Source organism: Oryzias latipes, chromosome 7 (genome assembly GCF_053564925.1).
Source record: "Oryzias latipes strain Hd-rR chromosome 7, Olatipes_Hd-rR_3.1".
Taxonomy (NCBI): Eukaryota; Metazoa; Chordata; class Actinopteri; order Beloniformes; family Adrianichthyidae; genus Oryzias; species Oryzias latipes.
Window position 1 is genome coordinate 25,890,043 of NC_136243.1, and position 23,743 is coordinate 25,913,785.

General features: G+C 42.1%; 1 protein-coding gene across 13 annotated transcripts in view; it reads left to right on the top strand.

Annotated features, from left to right (window-relative positions):
* rerea (arginine-glutamic acid dipeptide (RE) repeats a) overlaps positions 1 to 23,743 on the top strand; it is a 145,841-nt gene that overhangs the window by 115,407 nt on the left and 6,691 nt on the right. For all 13 annotated transcript variants that reach the window (XM_023956535.2, XM_023956539.2, XM_023956540.2 and 10 more), the window contains 6 exons: positions 9,019 to 9,099; positions 20,484 to 20,646; positions 20,755 to 20,847; positions 21,331 to 21,530; positions 21,699 to 21,860; positions 21,954 to 22,067. In XM_023956535.2, the coding sequence (XP_023812303.1) occupies positions 9,019 to 9,099; positions 20,484 to 20,646; positions 20,755 to 20,847; positions 21,331 to 21,530; positions 21,699 to 21,860; positions 21,954 to 22,067 (813 nt within the window). The remainder of the gene's footprint in view (positions 1 to 9,018; positions 9,100 to 20,483; positions 20,647 to 20,754; positions 20,848 to 21,330; positions 21,531 to 21,698; positions 21,861 to 21,953; positions 22,068 to 23,743) is intronic.

Below are 23,743 nucleotides of genomic sequence, written 5' to 3' on the forward strand. Positions count from 1 at the left end.
TAAATGTAGCTCCAGCCTTGACACTTGTGCAAGCCGGCCCTGCTGCTCTTCATTTATTTATCACCCTTTGCCGCTTTTCTCCTCCTCTCCGTCATCTGTCTCATCCCTTGTAGGGCTGGCATCATTATTCGCACTTGCTCATTTTCACCCCACTCGTTCAGGAAAGGACGTGAATAAAAGTGACAGCGGGGGCTGCTGAAATGACAGAATCAGCCAGTCTGCAGGGTCACTTGTCACCCTCCCCTCTCATCTGTGACATGTCTTGCCCCCTACTCTGCTTTGCATGTCTGCCTTACTTGCAGCTGCTGCCACAAAACACCTCACTGGGAGCATTGTTTCAACCCACCATATGTGATTTTGATAATAAGAATATTTTTTTAGTTTTTATCAGAACTCTGTTTCCTCCTGCAGGGCAGACAGATTTGGGGAGTCAGACACATTCTCCTTGAATATTGTTTGAACATTTCAGAATGAACTCATTCCACACTGTAATACAGCACCAAAGCAAATGTTCATGCATTCTAAACTAGCTTAAATCTAACATTGTCCATCATTCACTGCGCTCTGCTGTTTTACATAGGGCGGCGTGTTTAGTTAACTTTAAAAAAAAAAAAGGATCAAATGTGGATTCAGATGTGAGTTTAAAAAAAACAGTCAGACATGAAGCAGGGGCGTATTCCAGGAAGCACGTTTAAACTACCCTAACTTTAACCCTGAACTCTGGCTGAAATCCGCCTGAACTTGCTCACTCTGGGTATGTCGGTTCCAAAAGACCGGATATGAGTTGGCGTAATTACGCTCGATTTGGTAACCCTGGGTTAACGCACGTGCATGTCAAGTACATAAAGACATTCTCAATAGATCGCCGATTTGTGGCGTCACCATGGAAATGCGTGGAGAATAAAAAGTGCGCTATACTTCAGTGAGATGGAGTTGGAGATTTTAATGGCGACGTATGAAAATTATACGTCCATCAAAAAAGGAATACGGCGGCATCAGCAAAAGATTTTCTGCTTGGAGCAAAATTTACATATTTATTTAACAAAATGTCATATTACTCAAATTCAATTAAATGTTTTTCCATCTTAATTTATTGTAATTCTTGAACTCTCATAAGTCTAAGTTTGAGTCTGCAGATATTCTCATTTCTATAACAATAAAATGAATGAAACAAAATGGATTTGCAACATGAAAAAAAATGTCTTAAAACATTTTTCTGACTTTAACATTACGCCACAAAGCAGTAGTGGTGCTAAATAATCTCATCATCCTCTTCCTCCCTCTCACTCATGGAGCAGAATGAAACATAGTTGGACAAATAACTAGGCAATACACAGTAAAACAGCTAAACAACTAAACACATTTGGTCAAAAAGCCACACTTAAACCCAAATCCGTCCAGACAGACAAAGGGAATGGTATCCCATAATTCCTTGCGGTGCCGATCTAACATCATCACCAAAGTTACACCTACTTTCATTCATTCATTCATTTTCTTAACCGTTTTTCCCTTTCGGGGTCACGGGGCTGCCGGAGCATTTCCCGGCCACTTGTTACACCTACTTAATTGAATTAATTTGAATGAAAGTAAAATAACTGTCTGAAAACTGTGTCATTTTTAAACTGACTAAAGAAAAAAATGATTTATCTTAACTGAAGCAAATAATTAAGTTAGATAAAAGTAAAAAATTTGATCTTTCCAACATCCTATCACCCTCTCACGGTGGAAAAAGTATTATTTGAGCTTCTTCAGCCACTAAATCATCTTCAAATGAACACGTCATGCTGCTTCACCTCTCTGAAAACAAACTAACCTTCAAGTAAACCTGCTCCAGACCAGGTTATGTTCAGAGCATGAGTTGCTATGGCAACTTGACATACCCTGAAACATACCTCCTTTTTTGGAACCGAAAGCTGAGGTTATCCGCTTCCTTAGCCACAAACTTATCGTGAGAGCTAGCATAACCTGCTTTGTGGAATACCCCCCAGCTCTCTGTTTTCAGTGCGACAGACACTCCACCACCTCTTGATGTGTGTGCTTCATCACACGCCAAATAAAAGCTTGTATCCACCTCAGAGCTCACATCCCTCTGACTCCACAGCAAAGACAAAGCTCTGCTGTTTGAAAGACATGAAGGCCCATCTACTGTTTTTGTCTTTCCTCATTTCAGATGTGTTTGTTTGTGTGCAGTCAACATTGTTTGTCCTCCGATCACTTGTCACAGTATGGAAACTGTGTTAGCAGCACAAAATAGTTTTTCTGTATGAATGAGGGTTTCCTGTTGTAATGCATGAAACCACAGTACAGGATATTATCACCAGTAGACCTCTGTATTTCTCTCTTGATTTTTATGAATAATATATTTTAGTTGTGCAACTGTCAGCCACTGATGCAACAGTCTGCATAATTAGTTATAAATCAAAGTAGTGGTTAGGAATCATTAGTGTTGAAAGTGGTTTTGTTGATGGGTATAAATACAATGAAGAGCCTGCACAGGCTTTTCTGATTACTGCTAAGATTGAGTTTTCCATAAACAGCAAATTCTAGAAAGTCTTTATTGTTTACACACATAAATGATTACCGCATGACAGATATAGATTCAAATTTAGTTTCAAGTGGAATAAAATCAGGTGCACAGATTCTTGTCGAACCCGCACAACTAGAGATGAAGGGATTCTTGCTCGCCATGTCGAAAATTCTGCCCCATTTGGCGGACGTCGTCCCTGATTGTATGAATGAGTGGCGTTAGGGTGGCATCGGCCTATGGTAAGTGCCACATAAACAATCAGAAGCAGCGTCCGCAGTGTCTCTGTGTGTTGCCATGTCTCAGACAGAGGCTGATCTATGACTGCAGCAGGGCAGAAGGGGGACTTTTCCTCAAATGGCTGCACTGTGCCCGTCTTATCTCCGGCTCTGTCTGTAGCTGATGGATGACAGCACTTAGGTGGGGGGGTGGATGTGGAAGATGAAGAACAGGGAAGAGTTGATGGCCCCTAGTGGTGAAACACAGGCATCCCAAAAAAACAACAACACAGCCAAGAAAAACAACCCAGTCCTCCTCTGTACCTCCACTGCAGGCTGTAATGTAGTGACTGTGTTACAATTCTGGACTAAAAGCATTTGTTTCTATCTTCTTTGAGTGGGGCCTAAATAGCTGGCAGGATGGGTGTAAACTCAGGGTTCCTGTCACGTTTTGTGTCATTACACACAAGCCAAGGCCGTGTTTGTGACTTTGTTTTCAAAGGTCAGGTTGTGAGTGCCGTCATGTCCGGTAAACATGAAAACAACCCGTGTGGGGGTTGGTTATTGAAAGGTAGAATTTCTTTAAATTATGATTATGGCATTTTTAGCCACAAAAAAAAGCGTCCTTTTGTAGGACGTAGTTTCTGCAGAGCAGCAGTAGTTGGTTAGAAATTTTCTTTAGCATGGTGGGCAGGAATGTTGGCACAGAGCAACTCAGAACTCAGAGAGGGGAGCTTTTGGGCTGCCTTGGAGTATTTTCTACATCAGTGTTTTTCAACCTTTTTTGAGCCACGGCACACTTTAACCTTGACAAAAATCCCCCGGGACACCAGCATCCAAAAATGAAAAAAAAAAGGAGAAACTCATAGTCTGTATTGATCTACAGCCCTTCTGCAATCTCGCATGCATTTTTGTGATAATTGTGGCAGAAAAAGCTGGAAGTTGCAGCTGTTTTTTCTAAAAGATGTAATAAAAGTTAAGTTAGAAGATTTAAAAACTGTTTGATGCGTGTTTGTTTAACAAGAAAGACTCATTGTGCGCTGAGACGCTGTCGCTTTAACACAATGCATCATGGGAGATGTAGTGTGAAAACTGCCGTAAATGGGCAGACCGACTCGCTTCTCTGAGCTTCATTGTTTTGTTTACTTGTTCTACGGTCTGACACCGGATTCTGTGGAAAGCTACACCGCTAAATATGAGCTTTAGCTGGTATTTTTGTTGGAACTGAGAGACTTTATGAGCAGTATCGGAACAAGAAACTGAAGACTATAACCACTTCTGATTGGTCAGACTGATGACGTATGATTAAGCCTCCAAGAATGATTGGTGAAGACCGTTAAAGGGGAGGGACTTTTCCACAAACCGCTGAAGCTGGCTAATTCGTGGTACCGTCATTCTTATCAAAATGTATTGAATAGAATCAAATAAACACAAAGAGAAAAGTATTTTAGGATCTTTCATATTCTTAACTACTCAGTGTCTTATCAGTGTCTGTTTGGATGAACAAAGAGCTGATTTCCTGGAGATGGAAAATGTTTTTAGATCAGTGAATGAGGGCAATTTCCCACGGCTCACCTGACCATCTCCCACGGCACACTGGTTGAAAAACACTGTTCTACATCACAAATACGCTCTTTTTCAATGGCATTTTTTCCATCTGCTCCTGATCCACAATGATTTGCATTTAGAAATACCATATTTTTCAGACTACAAGTCGCTCTGGAATATAAGTTGCATAATGTACTAGATAACAATAACAGGCTGTAAATATCCCCGCTGCACTACTGTAACACCGTGATTATTTAACTTTATGAAACATTGGAGGATATTCAATAAGTGTCTAGTATATTACCACAAAATATGACCAATATTATGATAATCGTAGCATATATAACATGCTAACAAGTCAACTAAACTCTTTTGTATCACTTAAAATCACTAAATTTCTTGAATTCTTCATCCCTGGTTTCATTTTGGAACTTATTTTGCCGAACCCGGCATAAGACTGAGCAGCGCTTCTTCTACTGCGTTGCTGTCAATACCAAACACTGACACACTTACAGCGCCCTCTAGCAGTTGTTGCTTTTGTTTTGTTTTTTACACAAGTTGCACCCACGGCCAAGCAATGCAAAGAAATGCTATTTATACTCAAAAAAATACGGTAATGAGAAATTCAATTTAGACATTTATTTTCCTGATATTTGTCATCAGAAATATTCCGCAGGAACATGTTAAAAACACCAAAAACCCCTTTTTCTTTGGAGTGGGTCTTAAATGTGCTCTAATAATAGAAGATTTGGACTGTCGAGTGTTATTTTTGTGTGGTTTTCTTTCTTAAGCATGTTAGGTTTTTTTCCCTTTTTGCACATCCACATTTCTTATTATTGTTGTTTCACAAATTACAGTAGGTGTTCTTTTAATGTGTTTTTGGAGGGTTTTTTCCCTGTAGCTTCATAGTTTATACACTTGAGGCAGGAAAGGTCAGCTTTGAACAACAAGTCAAGCATATTTACTTAATCTTCATTAAAGTAGCTCAGCTTGCGGTTGGGTTGTCTTGCGTCAGTGTTTTCACGGAATGACATTTCCAGACAAATGCGTTTCTTGTTTGAGCCTGCCCTCTGTTTGTCACAGTGATACCATCTTTGTGCCATGTCTACATTATCTTAACCAGTTTTACAACTCTTAACAATCAGCTTTCAGGCAGGATGTGCGCACACACACAACAATAGCTCATTGAAACTTTTTTTTTTCTTTCTTCTGCTTCCCCTCTGGCTATTTTATGTCCCCTCTCAAGTCTCACAATGGTACACTGTTGGTCTCCAAAGGCGAAACTTTGGGAGGGTGAAAAGCGCCACCTCTCTGGAACACAGTCAGAGAGAGGAGCCTGTTGTTTCCACACAGCGGATGGCCATTTGGTAGCACTTCCACCCAGTTATCCCCCTCCTTTTCCTTTCTCCCCCCTTGCCTCTTGCTTGCTCTGGCTCCCTCAACCCCTCCTCTGTCACGGCGTTGCTTAGCAACTGAGGGCTGGAGCAATCGTAGCAGGGGCAGAACGATTCAGGGAGCAGATTGGCGGATGATTTATTAGCTAGGCTGGAGAGCAGTGAGCCCAGGCAGCTGAAATGGAGCCTTAAACTGGAGCTGACATGCAGGGCGGGAGGGGGGAGCTGTAGGGAGGAGGGAGCGGCAGCATGCATCCAGCTCCTCTGTGCAGATGAACACGCAGGCTAAGTAAACAGTACAGTTGGGCCCACATAATAAGGACGCTTCATGAAAAGGTCGCATTTTTCTGACCTAACAGCAAATAGATATGAAATAAATATATTTTTAAACATGTGCAAGCCCCCATGTTTTAGCTGATTTTTTTTTCATTTGGGTAGACAAACCCAGCCATGTTGATCCAGCAACTTTTTAAAGCAGAAAAATTCATCAGATGAGGACATTTTGACTCTTGAGTGACAGTTCAAGTGATGAGCTTCCCCATCAAGTGGTTGGAGATGAGGGTCACGTGGTGGGGGGGGCATTAGTTTTACAGACTGCTCCATCTACTGGCTAATCAACCGCTTTGCTATCAATGTGATGAAGTAAATTTATAGACCCACTTCGAGGAAAATTCTGGTTTTGGTGTTTTTAACATGTTCTTTTTCTCATGATGGAGGACACATATAGAGAAAATTAAGTTTAAAATTGCATTTCTAAGGGCTGCACGGTGGCATAGTGGTTAGCGCTCTTGCCTCACAGCAAGAAGACCCTGGTTCAAGTCCCGGCTGGGGGACCTGAAACAGAATATCAATGGGGGATCTTTCTGTGTGGAGTTTGCATGTTCTCCCCGTGCATGCGTGGGTTTTCTCCCCCTCCGGCTTCCTCCCACCGTCCAAAAGAGCTTCATAGGTTAATTGGTCAACCTAAATTGTCCCTAGGTGTGAATGTGAGAGTGCGTGGGTGTGTGATTGCGGACACTCTACCCTGCGACAGACTGGCGACCTGTTCAAGGTGTCCCCTGCCTTCACCCACAAGTGGTCGGGATAGGCTCCGGCAGCCCGTGACCCAGAACGGGAATAAACGGTAGAAGATGAATGTATTGCATTTCTAAGTATTTCTTTCATTCAAATCGTTGTGAATCAGGAGCAAAAAATTAAGTTTGATAAAGCCTGTAAGTGTGATGTAGGACTTACGAAAGGCCACAAGCCCCCTGCTCTGCTCTATTCTGATGCATCCACTCGTAAAGGACTAGATTTTTGTTTTCCCCCTCTGAGCTGACATCTGGCTCTAAACTGTTTATGTGGATAGCTCCAATGCTGCCCACCATTTTTGATCTACCGGTAATGTTAGATTGGGGGTGTGAGAGGCTGTATGCTAGGGAGAGAGCGTGTAAACAAAGTGATGACTGGAAATGGTGCCCCCATTTACCCAGCACCAATCACCCCCGAAACTCAGAGGCGAATTTCTTATGAACTACTGCAGCTCTACAAAAACTATGTCCCAGTAACGACACAGGTTTTTAAAATGTTGCCTTAAAGTGTCATAATCATAGCTAAAAGACCACTGAGAACGCTTTCAAAATAAATTAAGAGTTGAACTCTAACTAAAGATCAGTGGTCCTGTTGGGGCAGGTCTTTTCCTTCAGCTGTTAAAAAAAATTAGTTTAATCTGCCTTTATATGAAATTTTTTTGTTAAATGTATATTTTTAGTTTATGTTGAAACTCTGAATCTAGCAGTACTGGTACTGCTTGTTTGTTTGTTTGTGTGGATTGTTTACATAAAGGTTTTCTTTAACCAATTTGGTCCAATCCTTTCCTTTGCTGTAATTTTCCTCCCTTTGTGTTAATCTTCTGTGAATTTAGTTTATGTTCCTAACTGCATCTTGGAGTGTAAATAAAATGTGGTTACATAACGCACTGTACACGGAGGAAGGATCCATGTCTGGTTTTCTGTCTCGCTTGTCTCGCCGCACCATGTCCAAGACCTGTTTCCACACAAATTGTCCGCCTGCTTCCCCTCTCGGGCTGCCAGCTAGTTTAGCCTTTGTGCGAGCTTACCCCAAGCTTTGGACGTGTCTGAAAGACGGCTTTAGTCTCCCTCTTCGGGAGACGGATGCACTTGATGTATTTTTAGCATCAAATTGTGGCTGGTGTTCTCTGTGTGGGGGTGGAGACAGACAGTGGCTGCTCATTCAGTGTTGCAGGAAACCAGAACAGGCTGTGCCTAACAACCACCATGAAGCCCAACACTCCACGTCAGGTTTTCCAGCCTGCTGCAAACCAGAGGCTCTCTTGCAGAAAGATCACATGTAAAGCCTTCCCCTTTGTAGTGGAAGAGCAGAGAGTGACAAGGTATTTCTTTCTTTCAGGAAAAAAAAAACACTGGGTTGTCGGAGAACGTTGTGGATTTATCTCTTGATATTTTTTTGCTGCCTTTACCTGTGGCTTGAATTGGAGGCGCTTGCGGCTCTCCCTGTGGACTTTTTTCCTGCTTTTGGGTAGTCTATTTGGTAGAAACGGTTGGCTGAGATCACTGAGGAACGGCGCTCGCCTCTGGAGCAAAAAGTAAATCTGTTGGTTGTCTGCTTGGCTGGTTATGAATGTTTTCAGATGTGGCTTTTTATGGCTCACAGTCCGTGGCTTTTAAAGGAGAAGGAATGCATTGAGGCTCGTCCAGTTTTTTATTTTTGTGGATGTTTTTATTTTTTTCCTTTGGATGTTTTAGACGGCATGTTGACTCTCAGTGTCAGATTGAAGATGTCATATGACAGCAATCATTACCATCTTTTTAGTTTGAAGTCCTGACAGGCTGCGTACAGTTTTCAAATGACCAAACCCTGAACGGAGAGAAGTGAGAAGTCGTCCAGCATGCAGGCTGAGACCTTTTTTTTCGCCTCTCAACTCTCAAGTTTGGGTTTTGACATTGAGCTTTTCCCTCGTGCGATTAGGAGCACGCTCAACATATCTACTGTTGTTGTGTGTGTTTAGATCAGACTGCATTTGTTTGACTGTATTCTCACAGCACCTGAAAAGAACAGCTTAATCTCAGCGTCTTTCACTGCCTTGCTGGTCATTTCCTCTCTGGTTTTGCTGCGATATGTGTTTTCTCTGCGTTTTAAGGTCGTTGAAACGAACATTAAACCTCTTAAACCACAGACGGGCAACACTTTTTTTTTAATGTGTTTTTGTTTCTGCTTGTCTTTTAGTGGTAACTTTATGGAGCCACAGTTGAGCTAACGTCACATACTAACTTTTTTTCTTCCTCTTGTTTTGTCTTCCTCTGAAAATTTGCAGAAGCGCTTCATTAAAGGCTTGAGACAGTTTGGAAAAAACTTTTTCAGGATCCGGAAAGAGCTGCTGCCCAACAAAGAAACGGTAAGTTGTTGTTTTTTTCCCCCCTCCCTCATTTGATAGCAAAGCTGGAAAAAAAAAACCTGGTATTTCTAGAAAGCGTACACGAGAAAGCATCTTTATGTTCCAACACTTTCCGTTTTGGACATGAAAGCATGAAAATACTCCACAGACAGCAGCTAAAGTGAACTTCTACTCTAATAACAAGCCACAAACGAGGAGAGCAGTTGTCATTTAAAGTTGAGTGGGTTTTGTGGTTACTACAGCTTTTTATTAACTCTAAGTACATGCAGTTTTCCTGCAGTACAGTTTACACACTACTAGAACACGCATCAATTAGATTTATTTCAAGTATGAAATCTCCGCTAAGTTGGATATGACCACTAAAAACGGATAAATGATCAAATTTTAAAACGTGAATCCAACATGTAATTTGTGATCCACTCAGGTTGTTGCACACAAATGTTGGAGCTCTGCTGGTGCCTGTTATTTAGTCTCTGTCACAATCAGGAAACTTTATTTATGTACTCAGAGTGGGTGTCAGTTTTGTCTTATTTTAGTACATGAATATGGTCGAAATGGTTCAAATCCCTGCCTAACAATGATTAACTTGGAAGCCCTCTGAATGGAAACTTGATGTAGAACATGTCAATCATTTTTAATGATCACTATTTCATATGGTCTTATAATGGACTTCATGAAGACGGAATTTAAGTGAGTTTGACATTAAAAGAAACAAGTTGATGTGTTTTAAAATTTAAGAGATGCCTCTGACCTGGTTGTTAAATTATTTACAGATAAGTGGTCATTTATTAAATGGTGCAGAGCTTGCCCCTTGCTGAAATAATGTCCGCACAGTGCTGCCACAGAGGTGGATGGAAAATCAGAACGGTTAGCCGTACTTATCTGCTTCATTTCCCCGTGTGCTGTGATGTGCTTGGAACGCCCTGACGCTCTTTTGCATCACTTCCTTTGCGCCGTGTTTGTGTTCCTAGAAACTGTTCTGAACAGGAGAATTCATGTAGGAAATGCTGATTCTGTGCAGAATTTCCTTCAGTGGTGGTTTAACTGCCGTTGAAATGTCGGACTAGTGCAGATGATTGACTATAAAGGAAGAATTAATGTCACTCAGTCTTGAGGGGGAATGTCTTTGGCAGGACTGGTTACAGACCTCAAAGCAGGGGGGAAAAATCTTTTCTTTTTTTTTTCTGTTTTACAGCACATGCAAAAACAACTGTTAGAAATAGTGAGAAAAAGATCAACTACAGAAAAGCAGGAACCTGAACATTCAGGTGGGCTTCACTCTGTTTTTGATGTGAGCAATGCCAGGAAAATAAAGAAAACATCTTATACTCTTCACCTACATGTTCCCAGATCCCGTTTCTGGATTATGCTTAGAGTGAGAAATGAAAACGGATAGTTTTTCCTTTTGGTGAACTCGCACATATTCTCATGTTGCTCAAATATTCATGCTTTTTCTCAAAACCCTGCTTGAAGCAGATATTCAGAGCTCCAGAGGTTCAGTTCAGTGTCTGCCCCTCACTCTTCCTCCCTGGAGCTCATGTTAGCCGTCCTGCCCCTGAAGCGTCTGCACGGCTTGAGCAGCCAGTGCCAAGGGTAAGCACCCAGCACTGAGTAAACACACCCGGCCCGACTAGCAGTCAGGAATGCCTTATATAAAGTCACATAATAGCTCTGGAGGGGGAAGTGGGTGTGTTGTCTGACCGTCTGACTGTAGCAGGCTTTTCTGCCACCATTTCCTTCGCTCCAGAGAGGACGTCATGGAACGCTTATACCGTTTGAAGGAGTAAATGTGCTGAAAAAGCAGATCACAGAAATCTCTGTGCATGATATTCGTCCTGGAGGGGTTTTCAGGAAAATAGAAGACATCAACAGGCTGTATTTGCACAACTGATTTGTGTCGGCCACAGCTTTGTTTGCTCTTCAACTGTACACAGAAATGGCAGTAAATATTACATTTCTGACAGTATGATGACCTTCAGCAAAAAGTGTTGTGGTTTCACACCATTGTGCTCTGGTGTTTACAAGGAAAAACCAAAAGCTCTTCCAGATCATTTATTCTGAAACATCCGTAAAAGCAACAGTAAAATTCTGTAAAACTAGTATTCTTTCAGAGTACGGTACTTCAGGACTTTTGGCTCATTAATTCTCTGTTAAGAAATATTTTATTCTTATTGGTAGTTTAAGAGTAATCAAACTATAAACACAGCAACTAAAAGTAAAATTAAATTTTTTTATTTCTCCGCTCTTATACATAAAGATTGCTGCTGCAGATAAACGTGAGTACTCTGACTATTCGTCACTTTCTGTTGACTTGGTGTTTACACACAACAAGCAAGCAGCAACAAAACGCTGGAGGGACTGAACATCGAATGAGCGTTAACATTTGACAGAGCTGTGAAAAACAGAAAACGAGCGGTCAGACCAGAGAAACCACAGAAAGTTAGTGCCCCTCTGATTAGAGTTAAAGTCCCACTATCTTTCACGCAGATTTGTTTTCTGCTTTTGACCCATCCCCTGGGGGAGCGGTGAGCTGCAGACACAGCCGCGCTCGGGAAACATGGAGGGAGGCATTGGGTCCCAGTTTCAAAGTCTTTGGTATGACTTGGCCTGGGTTTGAACCCACGACCTTCCAGTTACACTCTAACCACAAGGCCACTGAGCTGTACTTGTTAGGAGGAGATTCAGACACGTTAGTCAGTTAATAACCGTTTGATTTGCCTCGACAGCATGTCTGTTTTTATTTCACCCCCTCTTGCTGGCACTCATTCAAACGTACACTGTTGACATTAAAGCACATGTTTATGCGGCCGCTCTGGTCTGATGACCTTCAGGTTTTGAGCGGTGTTTACTATTTCAACCAGAAACTCCATCATTGGCGGTTTTTCCCCTCTTTCCGGCGTCATGGCAACCAGAAATGCTCAAATCGCACCACCAGGCTTTGGAAAGACGGAGTTTGATGAACCACAAAGATCCCAAACTGTGGTGAAGTCATAAAACTAATGACAAAATAGTTTTTTTGCTAAAAATGTCTTTAATGTATTTGTCTACTTGTATATTTTAAACAGTGTTGCACTGTTTAAAATGTTGCACCATCAAACAAAATATCCATATTACAGTGTAAAGCAATTTAGGGGACTGCTTGTTTTTCCTCCTTTGCCTTTCAGGTGTCTGCGGGCGTTCTGTTTTCTACTCTCAGGCACAAGATATTCTCTGTTAGTTTAATCACCTTACATCCAGATACATGTACAGGGCAAACAAGATGTACAAAACATCAAATTAATTCATTTGTTTAGTACTTTTGGTTCCTTCTTTTTTCCAAACAAGAGAAAAACAATAATAAAAGCTGGTATGAGTTTAAAAAGGGTGGAAAGCATGGAAAGTGAAGGTGACAGTGGTGCCCGTGGTAAGTGCAGCACTCGGGGCAGTAACCCCCAAGCTGGAGGAGTGACTGCAACAGATCCCTGAAAAGACCTCAGACCTCTCAGTCCAGAAAAGTGATCTAGTCCATTTCAATTCAATTCAATTTTATTTGTATAGCCCAAAATCACAACAACAGTCGTCTCGATGGGCTTCGAAGTAAAACATGAAATCAAAAGGATCACGAATACAAAGAGTTTAATAGAAAAATACTAAAATGAACTAACAAACTGACTAAGCTATACTGGCATCCCTGCCCTTAGACCCCCCTTCGCGGTAAGGAAAAACTCCCAAAAAAACCGGATTCCGGAAAAAACGAAGAAACCTCAGGGGTGCCCACATGAAGGAGGGATCCTCCCCCAGGACGGACAGGCGATTTACCAGAACTCTTAGAGAAGAGTTAACTTATCTAAATCTACAACTACATATATAAAAGTCCAGCAGACGAGCTTCATCCAGCCGTGGTTGTGGGGACAGTCAAAGGCGCGAGTCGAGCCGGAGACAGGAACCACAGCCAGGTGTAGGAGCAGGAGCAGAGGCGAGGTAAACGGTCAGGAACTGGAGCACGGATGAGCCAACTGGAGTCTGGAAGCACTCCCACTCCCCAGGAGGGGAGAGGAAAATAGAATAGAATTTAATAGAAGGAACATGAGGAACTGGAGAAATAGCAGGGACTCAGAGAAGAACTGGAGAAAGCATGGAAAGTGAAGGTGACAGTGGTGCCTGTGGTAATTGGAGCACTCGGGGCAGTAACCCCCAAGCTGGAGGAGTGACTGCAACAGATCCCTGAAAAGACCTCAGACCTCTCAGTCCAGAAAAGCGCAGTGCTAGGAACAGCTAAGATACTGCATGACCCTCAAGCTTCCAGGCCTCTGGTAGAGGACCCTAGCTTGGAGGAGAAACCACCCACGGAGGGTGAGAGGGGCGTTTTTTTTTTTTTTTATATATATATATATATATATATATATATATATATATAAGCTAATATAAAATAAGCTTAAAATTGTATTTCTTAAATTGTGGTGAATCAGGAGAAGACAAAAAAAGTGCAGTTTGAAAAAGTTTGTAGTTGTAACGTAGAAGTTACACTTGGCAGGTCACAAACTCTTTGCGCCGCTCCATTCTGATGCATTCACCAGTAGACGACTAGATCCAGGTACGTCGTTTTTGCCATCTGAGCTGACATCTGGCTCCAAACTGTATGGCTGGATAGCTCCAAAATTGCTCCAATATTTTTGTTGCAGCAGTAACGTTAGGCTTTGGGTGAAAGGGGCTGCAAGCTAGTGGGAGAGCATGTATACTGATGAATGATGGGAAGTGGATCTGGACTTCCTCTGCTCTAACAGTCCTGCCCACAGCTCAGGTAAGATGAACTACTGTTGCTCTGCAAAAAAACATTTTGGCTAAAAACAGCCTAATCATAATTAAAGGAACACTGGGAACATTTTTACAATTTATCAAAAGATGATCTATCAAAGACATATTTTCCTGCTTTTTTTGCCCCAACTCGTCTAAAAAAGCCATGGTCTGGTTTTAGAAATAAAATGTTTTAATTAACTATTTTCCTTTTCAAAATGGAGTTGGCATTCTTCATCAACCTTGTCATGCGGCTCTTGCAGGATCTCTTATTACCCTTTAAAGGCCCAATTACAGCACACCAGTTGTGGAGACGACACCAGAGTCTCTCCGGTGCATTGACCCACCTTGCAGAGATGTGGTATTGCACTGACCATAGACTCGAGAACAGAAAAGTGACTGCCCGCCCCTACTGTACTGGTATCCATGTTAGCTGTGCCTGGGCACTGACAGTAACAAGACTTTGAGTAGAGCCAGGGACGACGACAAACTGCCCAACTGGTATCATGTGAGCAGGCTTTGAGAAAACTTCTCTTTCTTGTGGAGGGAAGTCAACAGAGGATTATGGTACTGGTTGTAACCTCTCAGCCGACATTTGCCACAGCACAACGTGAACAAACGTCAAAGTAGATTGAACGTTGCGTCCTGAGCTGAAAAGCTAGAGCCGTCAGAGTTGAATGTTAGAAGTACTTGGGTTCAAACATTAAGTAAATTAACTACAATGGGCCTGGACCTATTGCCAGCAGCTGTCAGAAGGATGATCAGAGCTTCCATGTTTATGTAAATGATATAACCTGTTTAGGCAGTGAAATTGCTGTTGGTTGATAGAATCCCAAACATTGTATTGATGTTCTTTAAGCAGACCACAGGCAGCTTAGCACAGCCAAACTTAGGCAAAATCTTCTTTTTTTCTGGCTAATAGCTGGGAGAGCCAGAGCTCACTGCATAATTGAGTTCTTTGGTAAGCTTCATGTTGTGGTTTTTAGGGACTGGCTTATCAGCAGAACACGCTGGATCGACCCTCCAGCAAAGAGACACTGTTGCCGTCCAATCTGCTTTCACTGGCAAAAACGCTTACAGCGGGAAAAACAGTAGTGCTGATTCTTCAGAGTGTGCATCCCTGACCTGTACATGCAGATCTGATTCAGTCATTTTCAGGCAGAAATGCTCTGCACAGAGAGAGGGGGCAGCTGTCTTTTTAACAGCCTTTCAACTGCACCCTGTTCCACCAAATGAGATCCTTTTTACAAGCACCACTGTGCTACTCTTTACGTTTTATGTTGTATCTGGGTTTTACTGCGTGATGTTTATGTCACCTAAAGAGTTGTTGTTTGTTCTTGGTTGGGCACAGATGTTAAAACCATTTAAACCAATCCAGCAGCTCTGTATTAGAAAAAAAATGTTTTTGCTGTTGTTTTTTAAACATGCTCTTGTGGCATTTTTCTGATAGATGTATAAAAAGAAAATTAAGATTTACAAATTACCATTACTGATTGTTTATTCCAATTGTTGAGAGTTGAGAGCAGACGAAAATTAGCAGTTTGACTAAGATTGTATTTGTAGAAAATATGCTGGGCCGTGCCACAGTAAGTCCAACCTCTCGGCAAGGGGAAGGGGGGCGGGCTTTCTCCAAACAAATGACGCCAGCCAGAACCCTGCGGCAAATTTCTAATGAGCTACTGCCGCTCCGCAGAAACTACGCTTTCAAAAGACTGTGAGTTCAGTTAACATTGCTTCACTTCCCCCTCACATTTAAAGCATTTGGTAGAGGAAAAGCCGTGAAGTACCTTACCCGATACTCTGCACTACCTGCCTGCCACAAGCAAAGGGGAATCACAAATCACACTGTCAAGCGCATTTGTCATTATAGTGTGGTTTGATTTAGCTTAAGAAGACTTCCCCCTTCACCTTCTATAAATGAGTCAGGAAGTAATTCTCCCTCCTCCATCTTTGGGCCATGGAGAAAACGGGAGGCACTCAGGTTGGTGCTGCAGTAATGAATGTTTACACAACTCGCCACAGCGACACTGAACCACGGCCCCTTTATGCTGCTTTCTCCCCATCCCCCCCTTTTACACTTTAACTTTAAAACGAAGACTTTTTTTCTTTTTCTTTTCAGGAGGTTGTGGTTGTTTACAGTTTTGATAGTCTTATCTGCTCCCTGCTCATTCCTACTTCTCGGCTCTCCTCCACTCTTTGCCCTCCCCCTCCTCTGCTCTCCCTTGTTCTCTCTCTCCTTCTCCCCCTGCTCTTGCCAGTAACAGCCTTAACCGTTTGGCTTCTTGTCAAAGCAGGGGCCTTTTGTGGCTCTGTCACAAATCTGCCAGGAAAAACAGAAACCATCTGTTCAGGCTTGGGCCTGGGAGAGGGTAAGGGTGTAAATACATGAGTTTAGCCTTGCAGTCAGCTCTGCCCGTGTGCATTAGACCACCAGGCTGAGTGGAGGGTGGTTCAGTCCTGCTTCCACTCAGCCAGCACTCCCACCAGTGGATTTATGGTTAATCTAATTCAGGACGATTAATACTTCTTGATCTTTGGTCCAGATTTCAAGAAGTTGTTTCTAGATTTTGAATGGGTTTAAAATATGTTTCATACTAAAGTCTTGACTCCAAAAGATTACAACTGAGTCCATCACGACATCTGTACAACATTTACACAACAGTAAAACAAAAGATGCATGTAAATATGTTTGAATGCACTCCAACACATCTTTGGCCTTTTACGAAAGCAAAGAAATATTACAATTCCACACAACTATATTAACATCTGTGAAACGCTTCATGTAGTCTGAATTCAACATCTGTGTCGCACACTTTATACAAAGTCAGTCAGTTGAGGTGGGAAAAACTGGAGTGGAAGAGTACCGTAAGCCCTTTGCTTGTCAGATAATCCAGCAGCCAGAAAGCTCCTGCAGATGAAGTCTGAAAAAAGACTAATAATGCTGAGCTTATGTTGTCACTATCTCATGTTCTGCAGCAGCAGCAGCAGCATACTCTGCTGCAGCAGAGATTCATTGGAGTCAGAAAAATGATGTGCCAAAGCCTGAGCCGGAGCCAGTCTGCATGTCTTTATCAAGCGCTCATAAACGTCTCAATAGTTGGTGAAAGTTTTCAAGCACCGAATCACAGGACAGTTTGTTTTGCTGCCACCAAACTTTTTAGGAAAAGGGCCACTTTCACTCCAAACCTCAGCAGGTTCACACAAATGATCCGCTCCCACGTCCAATCGTGGAGTTGAAACAGAAGGTAATGAAAGTTAAAGCGTAGCCGAGGGCACGTGGCAGCATGGCAAAGTGACTTTGATGGAGAAAGTACACAGCTGGTGGAAGATTGGAGCCGTGTAGCTTCAGAGGACCTACATTTGACAAGCTGAGAGGTAATCTGTCGGTCTCTGTTTGACACAGATTCTTTCCAGCCGTCTCAGCTGCTGTATAGCTGTTCATGTTTGGCGTTTAACTGCCGTGTTGTGTAACTCATCTACATTTTTAAAACGCTTCCCGTCATTTCTCACTCAGTTTTATTCATGAATTTTTTCAAGTTGCTGTTTGTGGTCACTGTTAGCTTGTCACTTCCTTATACACAGTTGTAAAAGCAGCTTTTATTTTATTCTCTTTTCATCCATTGCTGACTAGTACAGCTTGTATGGGCACCTGTTAATTTCCATTCAAAAGCCTAAGTTAATGTTTTCATTAACTCCAGTGTAATGTAATGGTACTTGACACAGTGTGAGTGATGGAGAGGCAGGGTGACCTTTCCTTGTGTCTTCCAAGCTGTTGCCAAGGCCATGTAGTTGTCAGCCCACAGCGAGGAGGCAGAGAGGCACTGGTGGGAACAGTCATTAAGCACAGAGCAAAGCCGGCGCTCAGCACCGCTCCACACTTTTGATCTGCACATTTCAATTAGATTTCACATCAGGACGCCTGCCTTCCCTCGGTTAGCACCTGCAGCCTGCCTTTTCTACTGGCCAAGCAGGGTGAAGGAGGTGCACAGGAAGCCGCCACAACGTGCCCCCCCATCAGCAGAAATAGATACACAAACGTGAGTTTGGAGGGTTCAGGATAATCACTCCTCATCTCCAAACGAGGCAGTTGCTCCGCAGGTCCTGAAACGTAAAGAGCTTTCACAGAGCTCAGACATCTGCAGTCAATGTGTCCGTGTTGTTTTCCCTAATTAGATGTAACCATGCTGCGTTAGGATGATTCGCATTAAGAGCGACTTAGAGGTAACTAACAATGACCTGAGACCTATTGTCAAGCTTTCTCTGACATGTATTCACACCTGTTATTTCCTTTTATTATAAAAAGTTTCCAAAATGTTTTTGAAGAAACATCTGTAACATGTTCACGTAAAAGGTGGAGTCGAGAAGATGCTGCTCCACAAGAATAAAAGAAAGGTTGAAATTTCCAAAGACAATCAGGTGCATTGCTAGTTAGGTCATTTTTGTCTAGAATAATTGTGTTTATATGGCTTAACTAAGGTAATTTACACCGTTTAGTAACATGACATAAGTTGGTTCATTAAAACCTTTTGACTTATATTTCTAGAACAGAGGTCGGCAAACTTTATTGCTTCTTGCTGACCAAAACCAAAGCCAGAACCACAAAATCCCACCTCATCGTTTAGAACAATACATTTTATTTTATTTGTAGCTTTTATGTAGTTGTAAAAATTGAATTTTAATGGTGTTACCATGTTCTACACAGCTTTAACCTCCTTTAAATTTGACAGCAGTACATACATGGTTCTTTCACAAAGTACAATAAAGATCCTCCTGCTGCAGCAGATATATTAGCAGTGCTACACATTTAAGAACGTTGCCTCTAAAACAGCAAAAAGACACTATTGTGCAGCTTAAGATGAGAATAATTGCTGTATGCTCTAACAAAGTACTAAACCATATTTTCTACTTAGTTATGGTGTCTGCATTTTGGAGGAGTGGTCAAGCTCAAAATGTAATGTCAGCAGTGAGGGGTTTATTTTACTAACATAGGATCACATCAGTTTTAAAATCTAAACATAAATGCCAAAATTCATTCAAATTATCATTTTATCTTTGATTTGTTGTAATTAAACATTGTTTCGCTAAAACCTTTTTCTTAGCCTTATTTTTAGAGATGATGTTGGGCACAAGCTGCAAAGCTGTTAATGCATTTTAGAAAGCAATGGACTCACTAATTTATGTCAAGTTTCTTGGCTGCAGCGGAGAAAGAAAACAATCAATAGCCATTAAACCTTGGGAGCTTTGTAGAACAGCGGTTTAACAGACCTCAGACAGTACATGGCTGCCCTGTGGGCTTTAAAGATCACAGGTGACTGACTGCTCACCAAACAGTCACACCACATGATTTCATCAATTTGTTATCCAGCAACTGTAGAATCACTAACTAGTAAGACTTGATGAACACAGAGAACCCAAAGCAAAGAGGCATTGTATAGCTGTGTGTTTTAATTATAGCTGGGAAGCAGCAGTTAGTATGCACAGGTTGCCTCTGTAAAGTGCTTTCTGATTCTTCACTGAGCGGGTTAATGTTTCAGTTGAATATTGATTTCCTGGCGGCTCTTTGTGCGCCGCATTTATCCGCCTGGCTCGCTGGTAAGTGCGCCCCTTCGAATGTTTGATTAAAGTTCAATTGACTCTTCCAGTGAGCAGGCGAGGAGCCATTTCACTCCCTATTTGTAGCGCCAAAGCTCTGCCTGACATGTTCTTTTGTGCCCATTCAACCTCCTGCCACCCAGGCAGCCACCAGTGCACTGATCCTAATATCCCTACATTCAGTGAGCCTCCGTGCCTAATCCGGGGACATGCAAGGCCGTAGCACAAACGCGCTCAGCCAGCTGCAAACTCTGGCATGGATTGACCCGATGCGTGGCCTTTGACTCTTAAAAACTGTGCTGTGTGCCAAAATGACTTTTGAATACCTTAAATACCCACCCCAATATAGAAAATCACGTTTTTGGTGTATTGAACATGTTCTTGCGATGTTTTTCTCATGATTGACGAATATTTATATATATCATGATTGAAATATATAAAGAAGATTGAGCTAAAAATTACATTTTCAAATATTTCTTTATTGAAATTGTTGTGAATCAGGAGCAGATAGAGAAAAATTGGCATTGGAAAAAGCTTGCAGCAGTGACAGAAGTTACTGCTGCAGGCCATAATCTGTCTGCTCCGCTTCATTCTGATGCATCCACTTGCAGACAAATAGATCCATGTACGTCTTTGTTTTCCTCGTCTGAGCTGACATTTGGCTCAAAACTGTATGGCTCTGATTATTGCTCGCCACTTTCGTTGCGCCATTAATGTTACGTTGGAGGTGTGAGGGTCTCACAATTCAGAGGCGAATTTCTGATGAATTACTGCCGCTCTGCAGAAACGTGTCCTAGAACATGACAGAGCTTTTTGGATTTTTCACTAAAAACGGCATAATCAGAAATAAAAAAACACCACTGGGAACGCTTTGAATAGATCAAAAGATGATTGGAGTGAGACTTTAATGGAGATTCATTTTGCCGAGGCTTTCATTTGTCGTCACAGGTGACTCCTATTTTTTTTTTTTTTTTTTTAAATAGATGTACTCATGTTCTGTTTTTCACCTGTACTTTCAGGGAGAGCTCATCACCTTTTACTACTACTGGAAGAAGACTCCTGAGGCAGCCAGTTGTCGAGCCCACCGCAGGCATCGCCGGCAGCCCGTCTTCCGCCGCATTAAGACAAGAACTGCTTCAACTCCGGTCAACACCCCCTCACGCCCCCCATCCAGCGAGTTCTGTACGTATATGAGACCTTTTCTGTGGCTGCTTCAGTCATAAACGAGGAAATGGGATCCATAGATTCTTGAGGGAAAGTTTCATACTTTTTGCTTTGCGGTTCTTCCAGTGGACCTCAGCTCAGCCAGCGAAGATGACTTTGACAGTGAGGACAGCGAGCAGGAGCTGAAGGGCTACGCGTGCCGCCACTGTTTCAGCACCAGTAAGAAAACCGCAGCAGACATCTTTGGCTGGTCGTATGGGTTCATTCGGCTTGTGCCTCCTCTGTCATTGTAATCCAACTCACTACTGCGCTGTGCGACAGATGGGCATCAAAGGATGTCGAGACTAATTTGATCAAACCAAATATGAGCCCACGGCCGGTTCACTCACCTCATTATCCTTCTCCCTTTGTCGCACAGCTGGTTCCCAGTACCCGCCTCCCATCTGATCACACTTTTGTTGTCACCACATCCAAGGTGGCTAATAGCTTTAGCTTCACAGTATTAACAGCTAACTAACTCGATATTGAATCATTGCAAACTGAAAAAAAAGATTATTTTGATCCTGGATCTTTGCAGTAATATAATCAGCTTAATAGATGTTAAAAGTCTTCGTTTCTGCGAGTGCTTTCTTCTGTGTGTGGTTTGTACCTCTCACATATGAGAGTGTCTTATTTCACAACTGTAAATGGCTTTCCTCGCAGCCTCCAAGGACTGGCACCACGGGGGCCGAGAGAACATCTTGCTGTGCACCGACTGCCGCATTCACTTCAAGAAGTACGCTGAGCTGCCCCCCATAGAGAAGCCTGTGGACCCTCCCCCATTTATGTTCAAGCCTGTCAAGGAGGAAGAGGATGGACTCAGTGGGAAGCATAGCATGAGGACCAGACGGAACCGAGGCTCGGTGCGTTAAGACACCTGAACCCCCCCTCCATTTATCCATTTTCACCTTTAAGAAATAAAAGTTGTCATTTTTTTCAGGATTACTACACGCCTGCAGACACTCGGCTTCGAAGCTGTTTCATATGCGGGTTGAAGTGTTTCAAACAACTGTTGTTTTATCTAAAAACAGATGTCAACGCTACGTAGTGGTCGCAAGAAGCAGCCAGCTAGTCCTGATGGCCGAGCCTCACCTACCAACGAGGACCTGCGCTCGAGTGGACGGACGTCACCCAGCGCCGCAAGCACAGACAGCACCGACAGCAAGACAGACTCCATGAAGAAGCCAAGCAAAGTAAACGGCATCTTTTTATTCCTTGTTTTAGTTTTTACCATCTGTATAGTACATTGTAGGCAAACTCTAACAAATCTTGTGCATTTGCTTCAGAAAATTAAGGAAGAAGCTCCTTCACCTATGAAAAGCACCAAACGGCAAAGAGAGAAGGGAACTTCAGACTCTGAGGAGACTGAGAGGGCCACTGCCAAAAAGTCCAAAACACAAGTGAGTCTGTGAACTTTCTGTAATTATTCACAGGGGGAACTTTGGCATTTACAAACCAACAACCATTTCAGACAATTGCTTTCTGATCATCAAGTAGGTAAGGCTTTTAATTAGTTTAAAATCCCAAACAGGTGAAAACAGGTAGAACACTGTGATGTGAGGGGAACATTTCTGCACTACGCACAAACATTTAGTGTTTTCTCCACAGAAAAAGATTTTCTGTGGAGGCTTTCACACTGTTATTCTGCTGGAATTAACCTTCCTCAGAAGTATTTAAAGGGAAATCAATTTTTTGACCTTTAAAGTGTATTATGATGCTCACTACTCACTATAAACATCCCCAAAGCGGTATTTTGATCCATTCACACATTTCAGAGGATTGCTCTATAAACCTGCCCTCTGAGCACCAGCCCCTCCCAATCCACAAAAATGAGCAGGTCCTCACATTGTGACAAAGATAAGATATGAACAGCCCCTTCCAAGAAGAGTCTGCACTGCCAGCACCGCCCCTACGTTAACACACACACACCCACTTTCTTTGCAGAGCCAGCGATCATCGGCTAAATGCTTTCCTTTTATAGACACGGTATGCACATCCGTCTTTGCAAAAGTTCAGATGTTGTTTGTTTTCGTGGGGGAGATGCAGACACGCGGCTGAGGCCGACTCTAGGTTGACGTCATGAAATGGGCGGCTCCCACATAGAAGCGAAAGGCAGTAGCTCAGAGATCGAGTCGTCTTGCTTTAGGGTAGGAAAATGAACTGTGAAGATAAAAAAGTGTTTTATAGTGTGGCAAAGGTAGTATATTATCATATATATGAATATAGGTTACTGTGAAAGGCTTAAGAAAAGCATGATATAGGTACTTCAATACTATCACTGTAAAATATTGTAAGTTCAAAATAAAAAAACAATGTTTTCTTTATTTTCTCCTTATCCTTCTTTTGTCAGATGACAGTTAAAACCTCTGTAGAAGTACAACAAAGTATTTTGCAAAAAGGTGCAGGACATTTGTCAAACAAATCTCACATACAGTGGTCCCTTGCTTATAGTGGTCTCTCTGCTTTGCTGCTTTATTTTCTTTTTCATTGCAATTTGGCTCTTTTGGGGTTTTTTTTACTGCGCACCCCATCCTGATTAGCTGCTGAACTTGTCAAAAAGTGTCCTTCGTGCCGCGTCTTCTGTACAGAATGCATTCAATTTGCCACATTTACATGAACCTTCCTTGCTGGCAGATCTTTGTTTTCATTCCACAATACTGATTTTATTTTTTGAACTTTGACTATTTAAACAAGAGGGGAAAGTGTAAAATGTGAGCAGTGAGATTTTTCATACCTATAATCCTACATCATCAAATTCACTCATTGTGGGTTATTTTTACAACGTAACCCCCATGATAAATGAGGGAACGCTGTACAACAACGTATTTAGCAAAAAGGGGCAGAATATTTGTCAAACAAATCCCAAATAGTTACTTAGCAAAAAGTAGTGCACTAGAGGTTTATTTTATTAGGTATTCCATGTACATGTAGTGTAGAAAGTAATAACTAACTGAAAAATACTACTTCAGTTAAATACTAACTGAAGTCCTCCTTAGGCTAAATTGGAAAATTTGGAAAAAATCTCAATAAATACTACCAAACTCAACATTTACTCTTGTGTTAGTGCTTTTGTTAC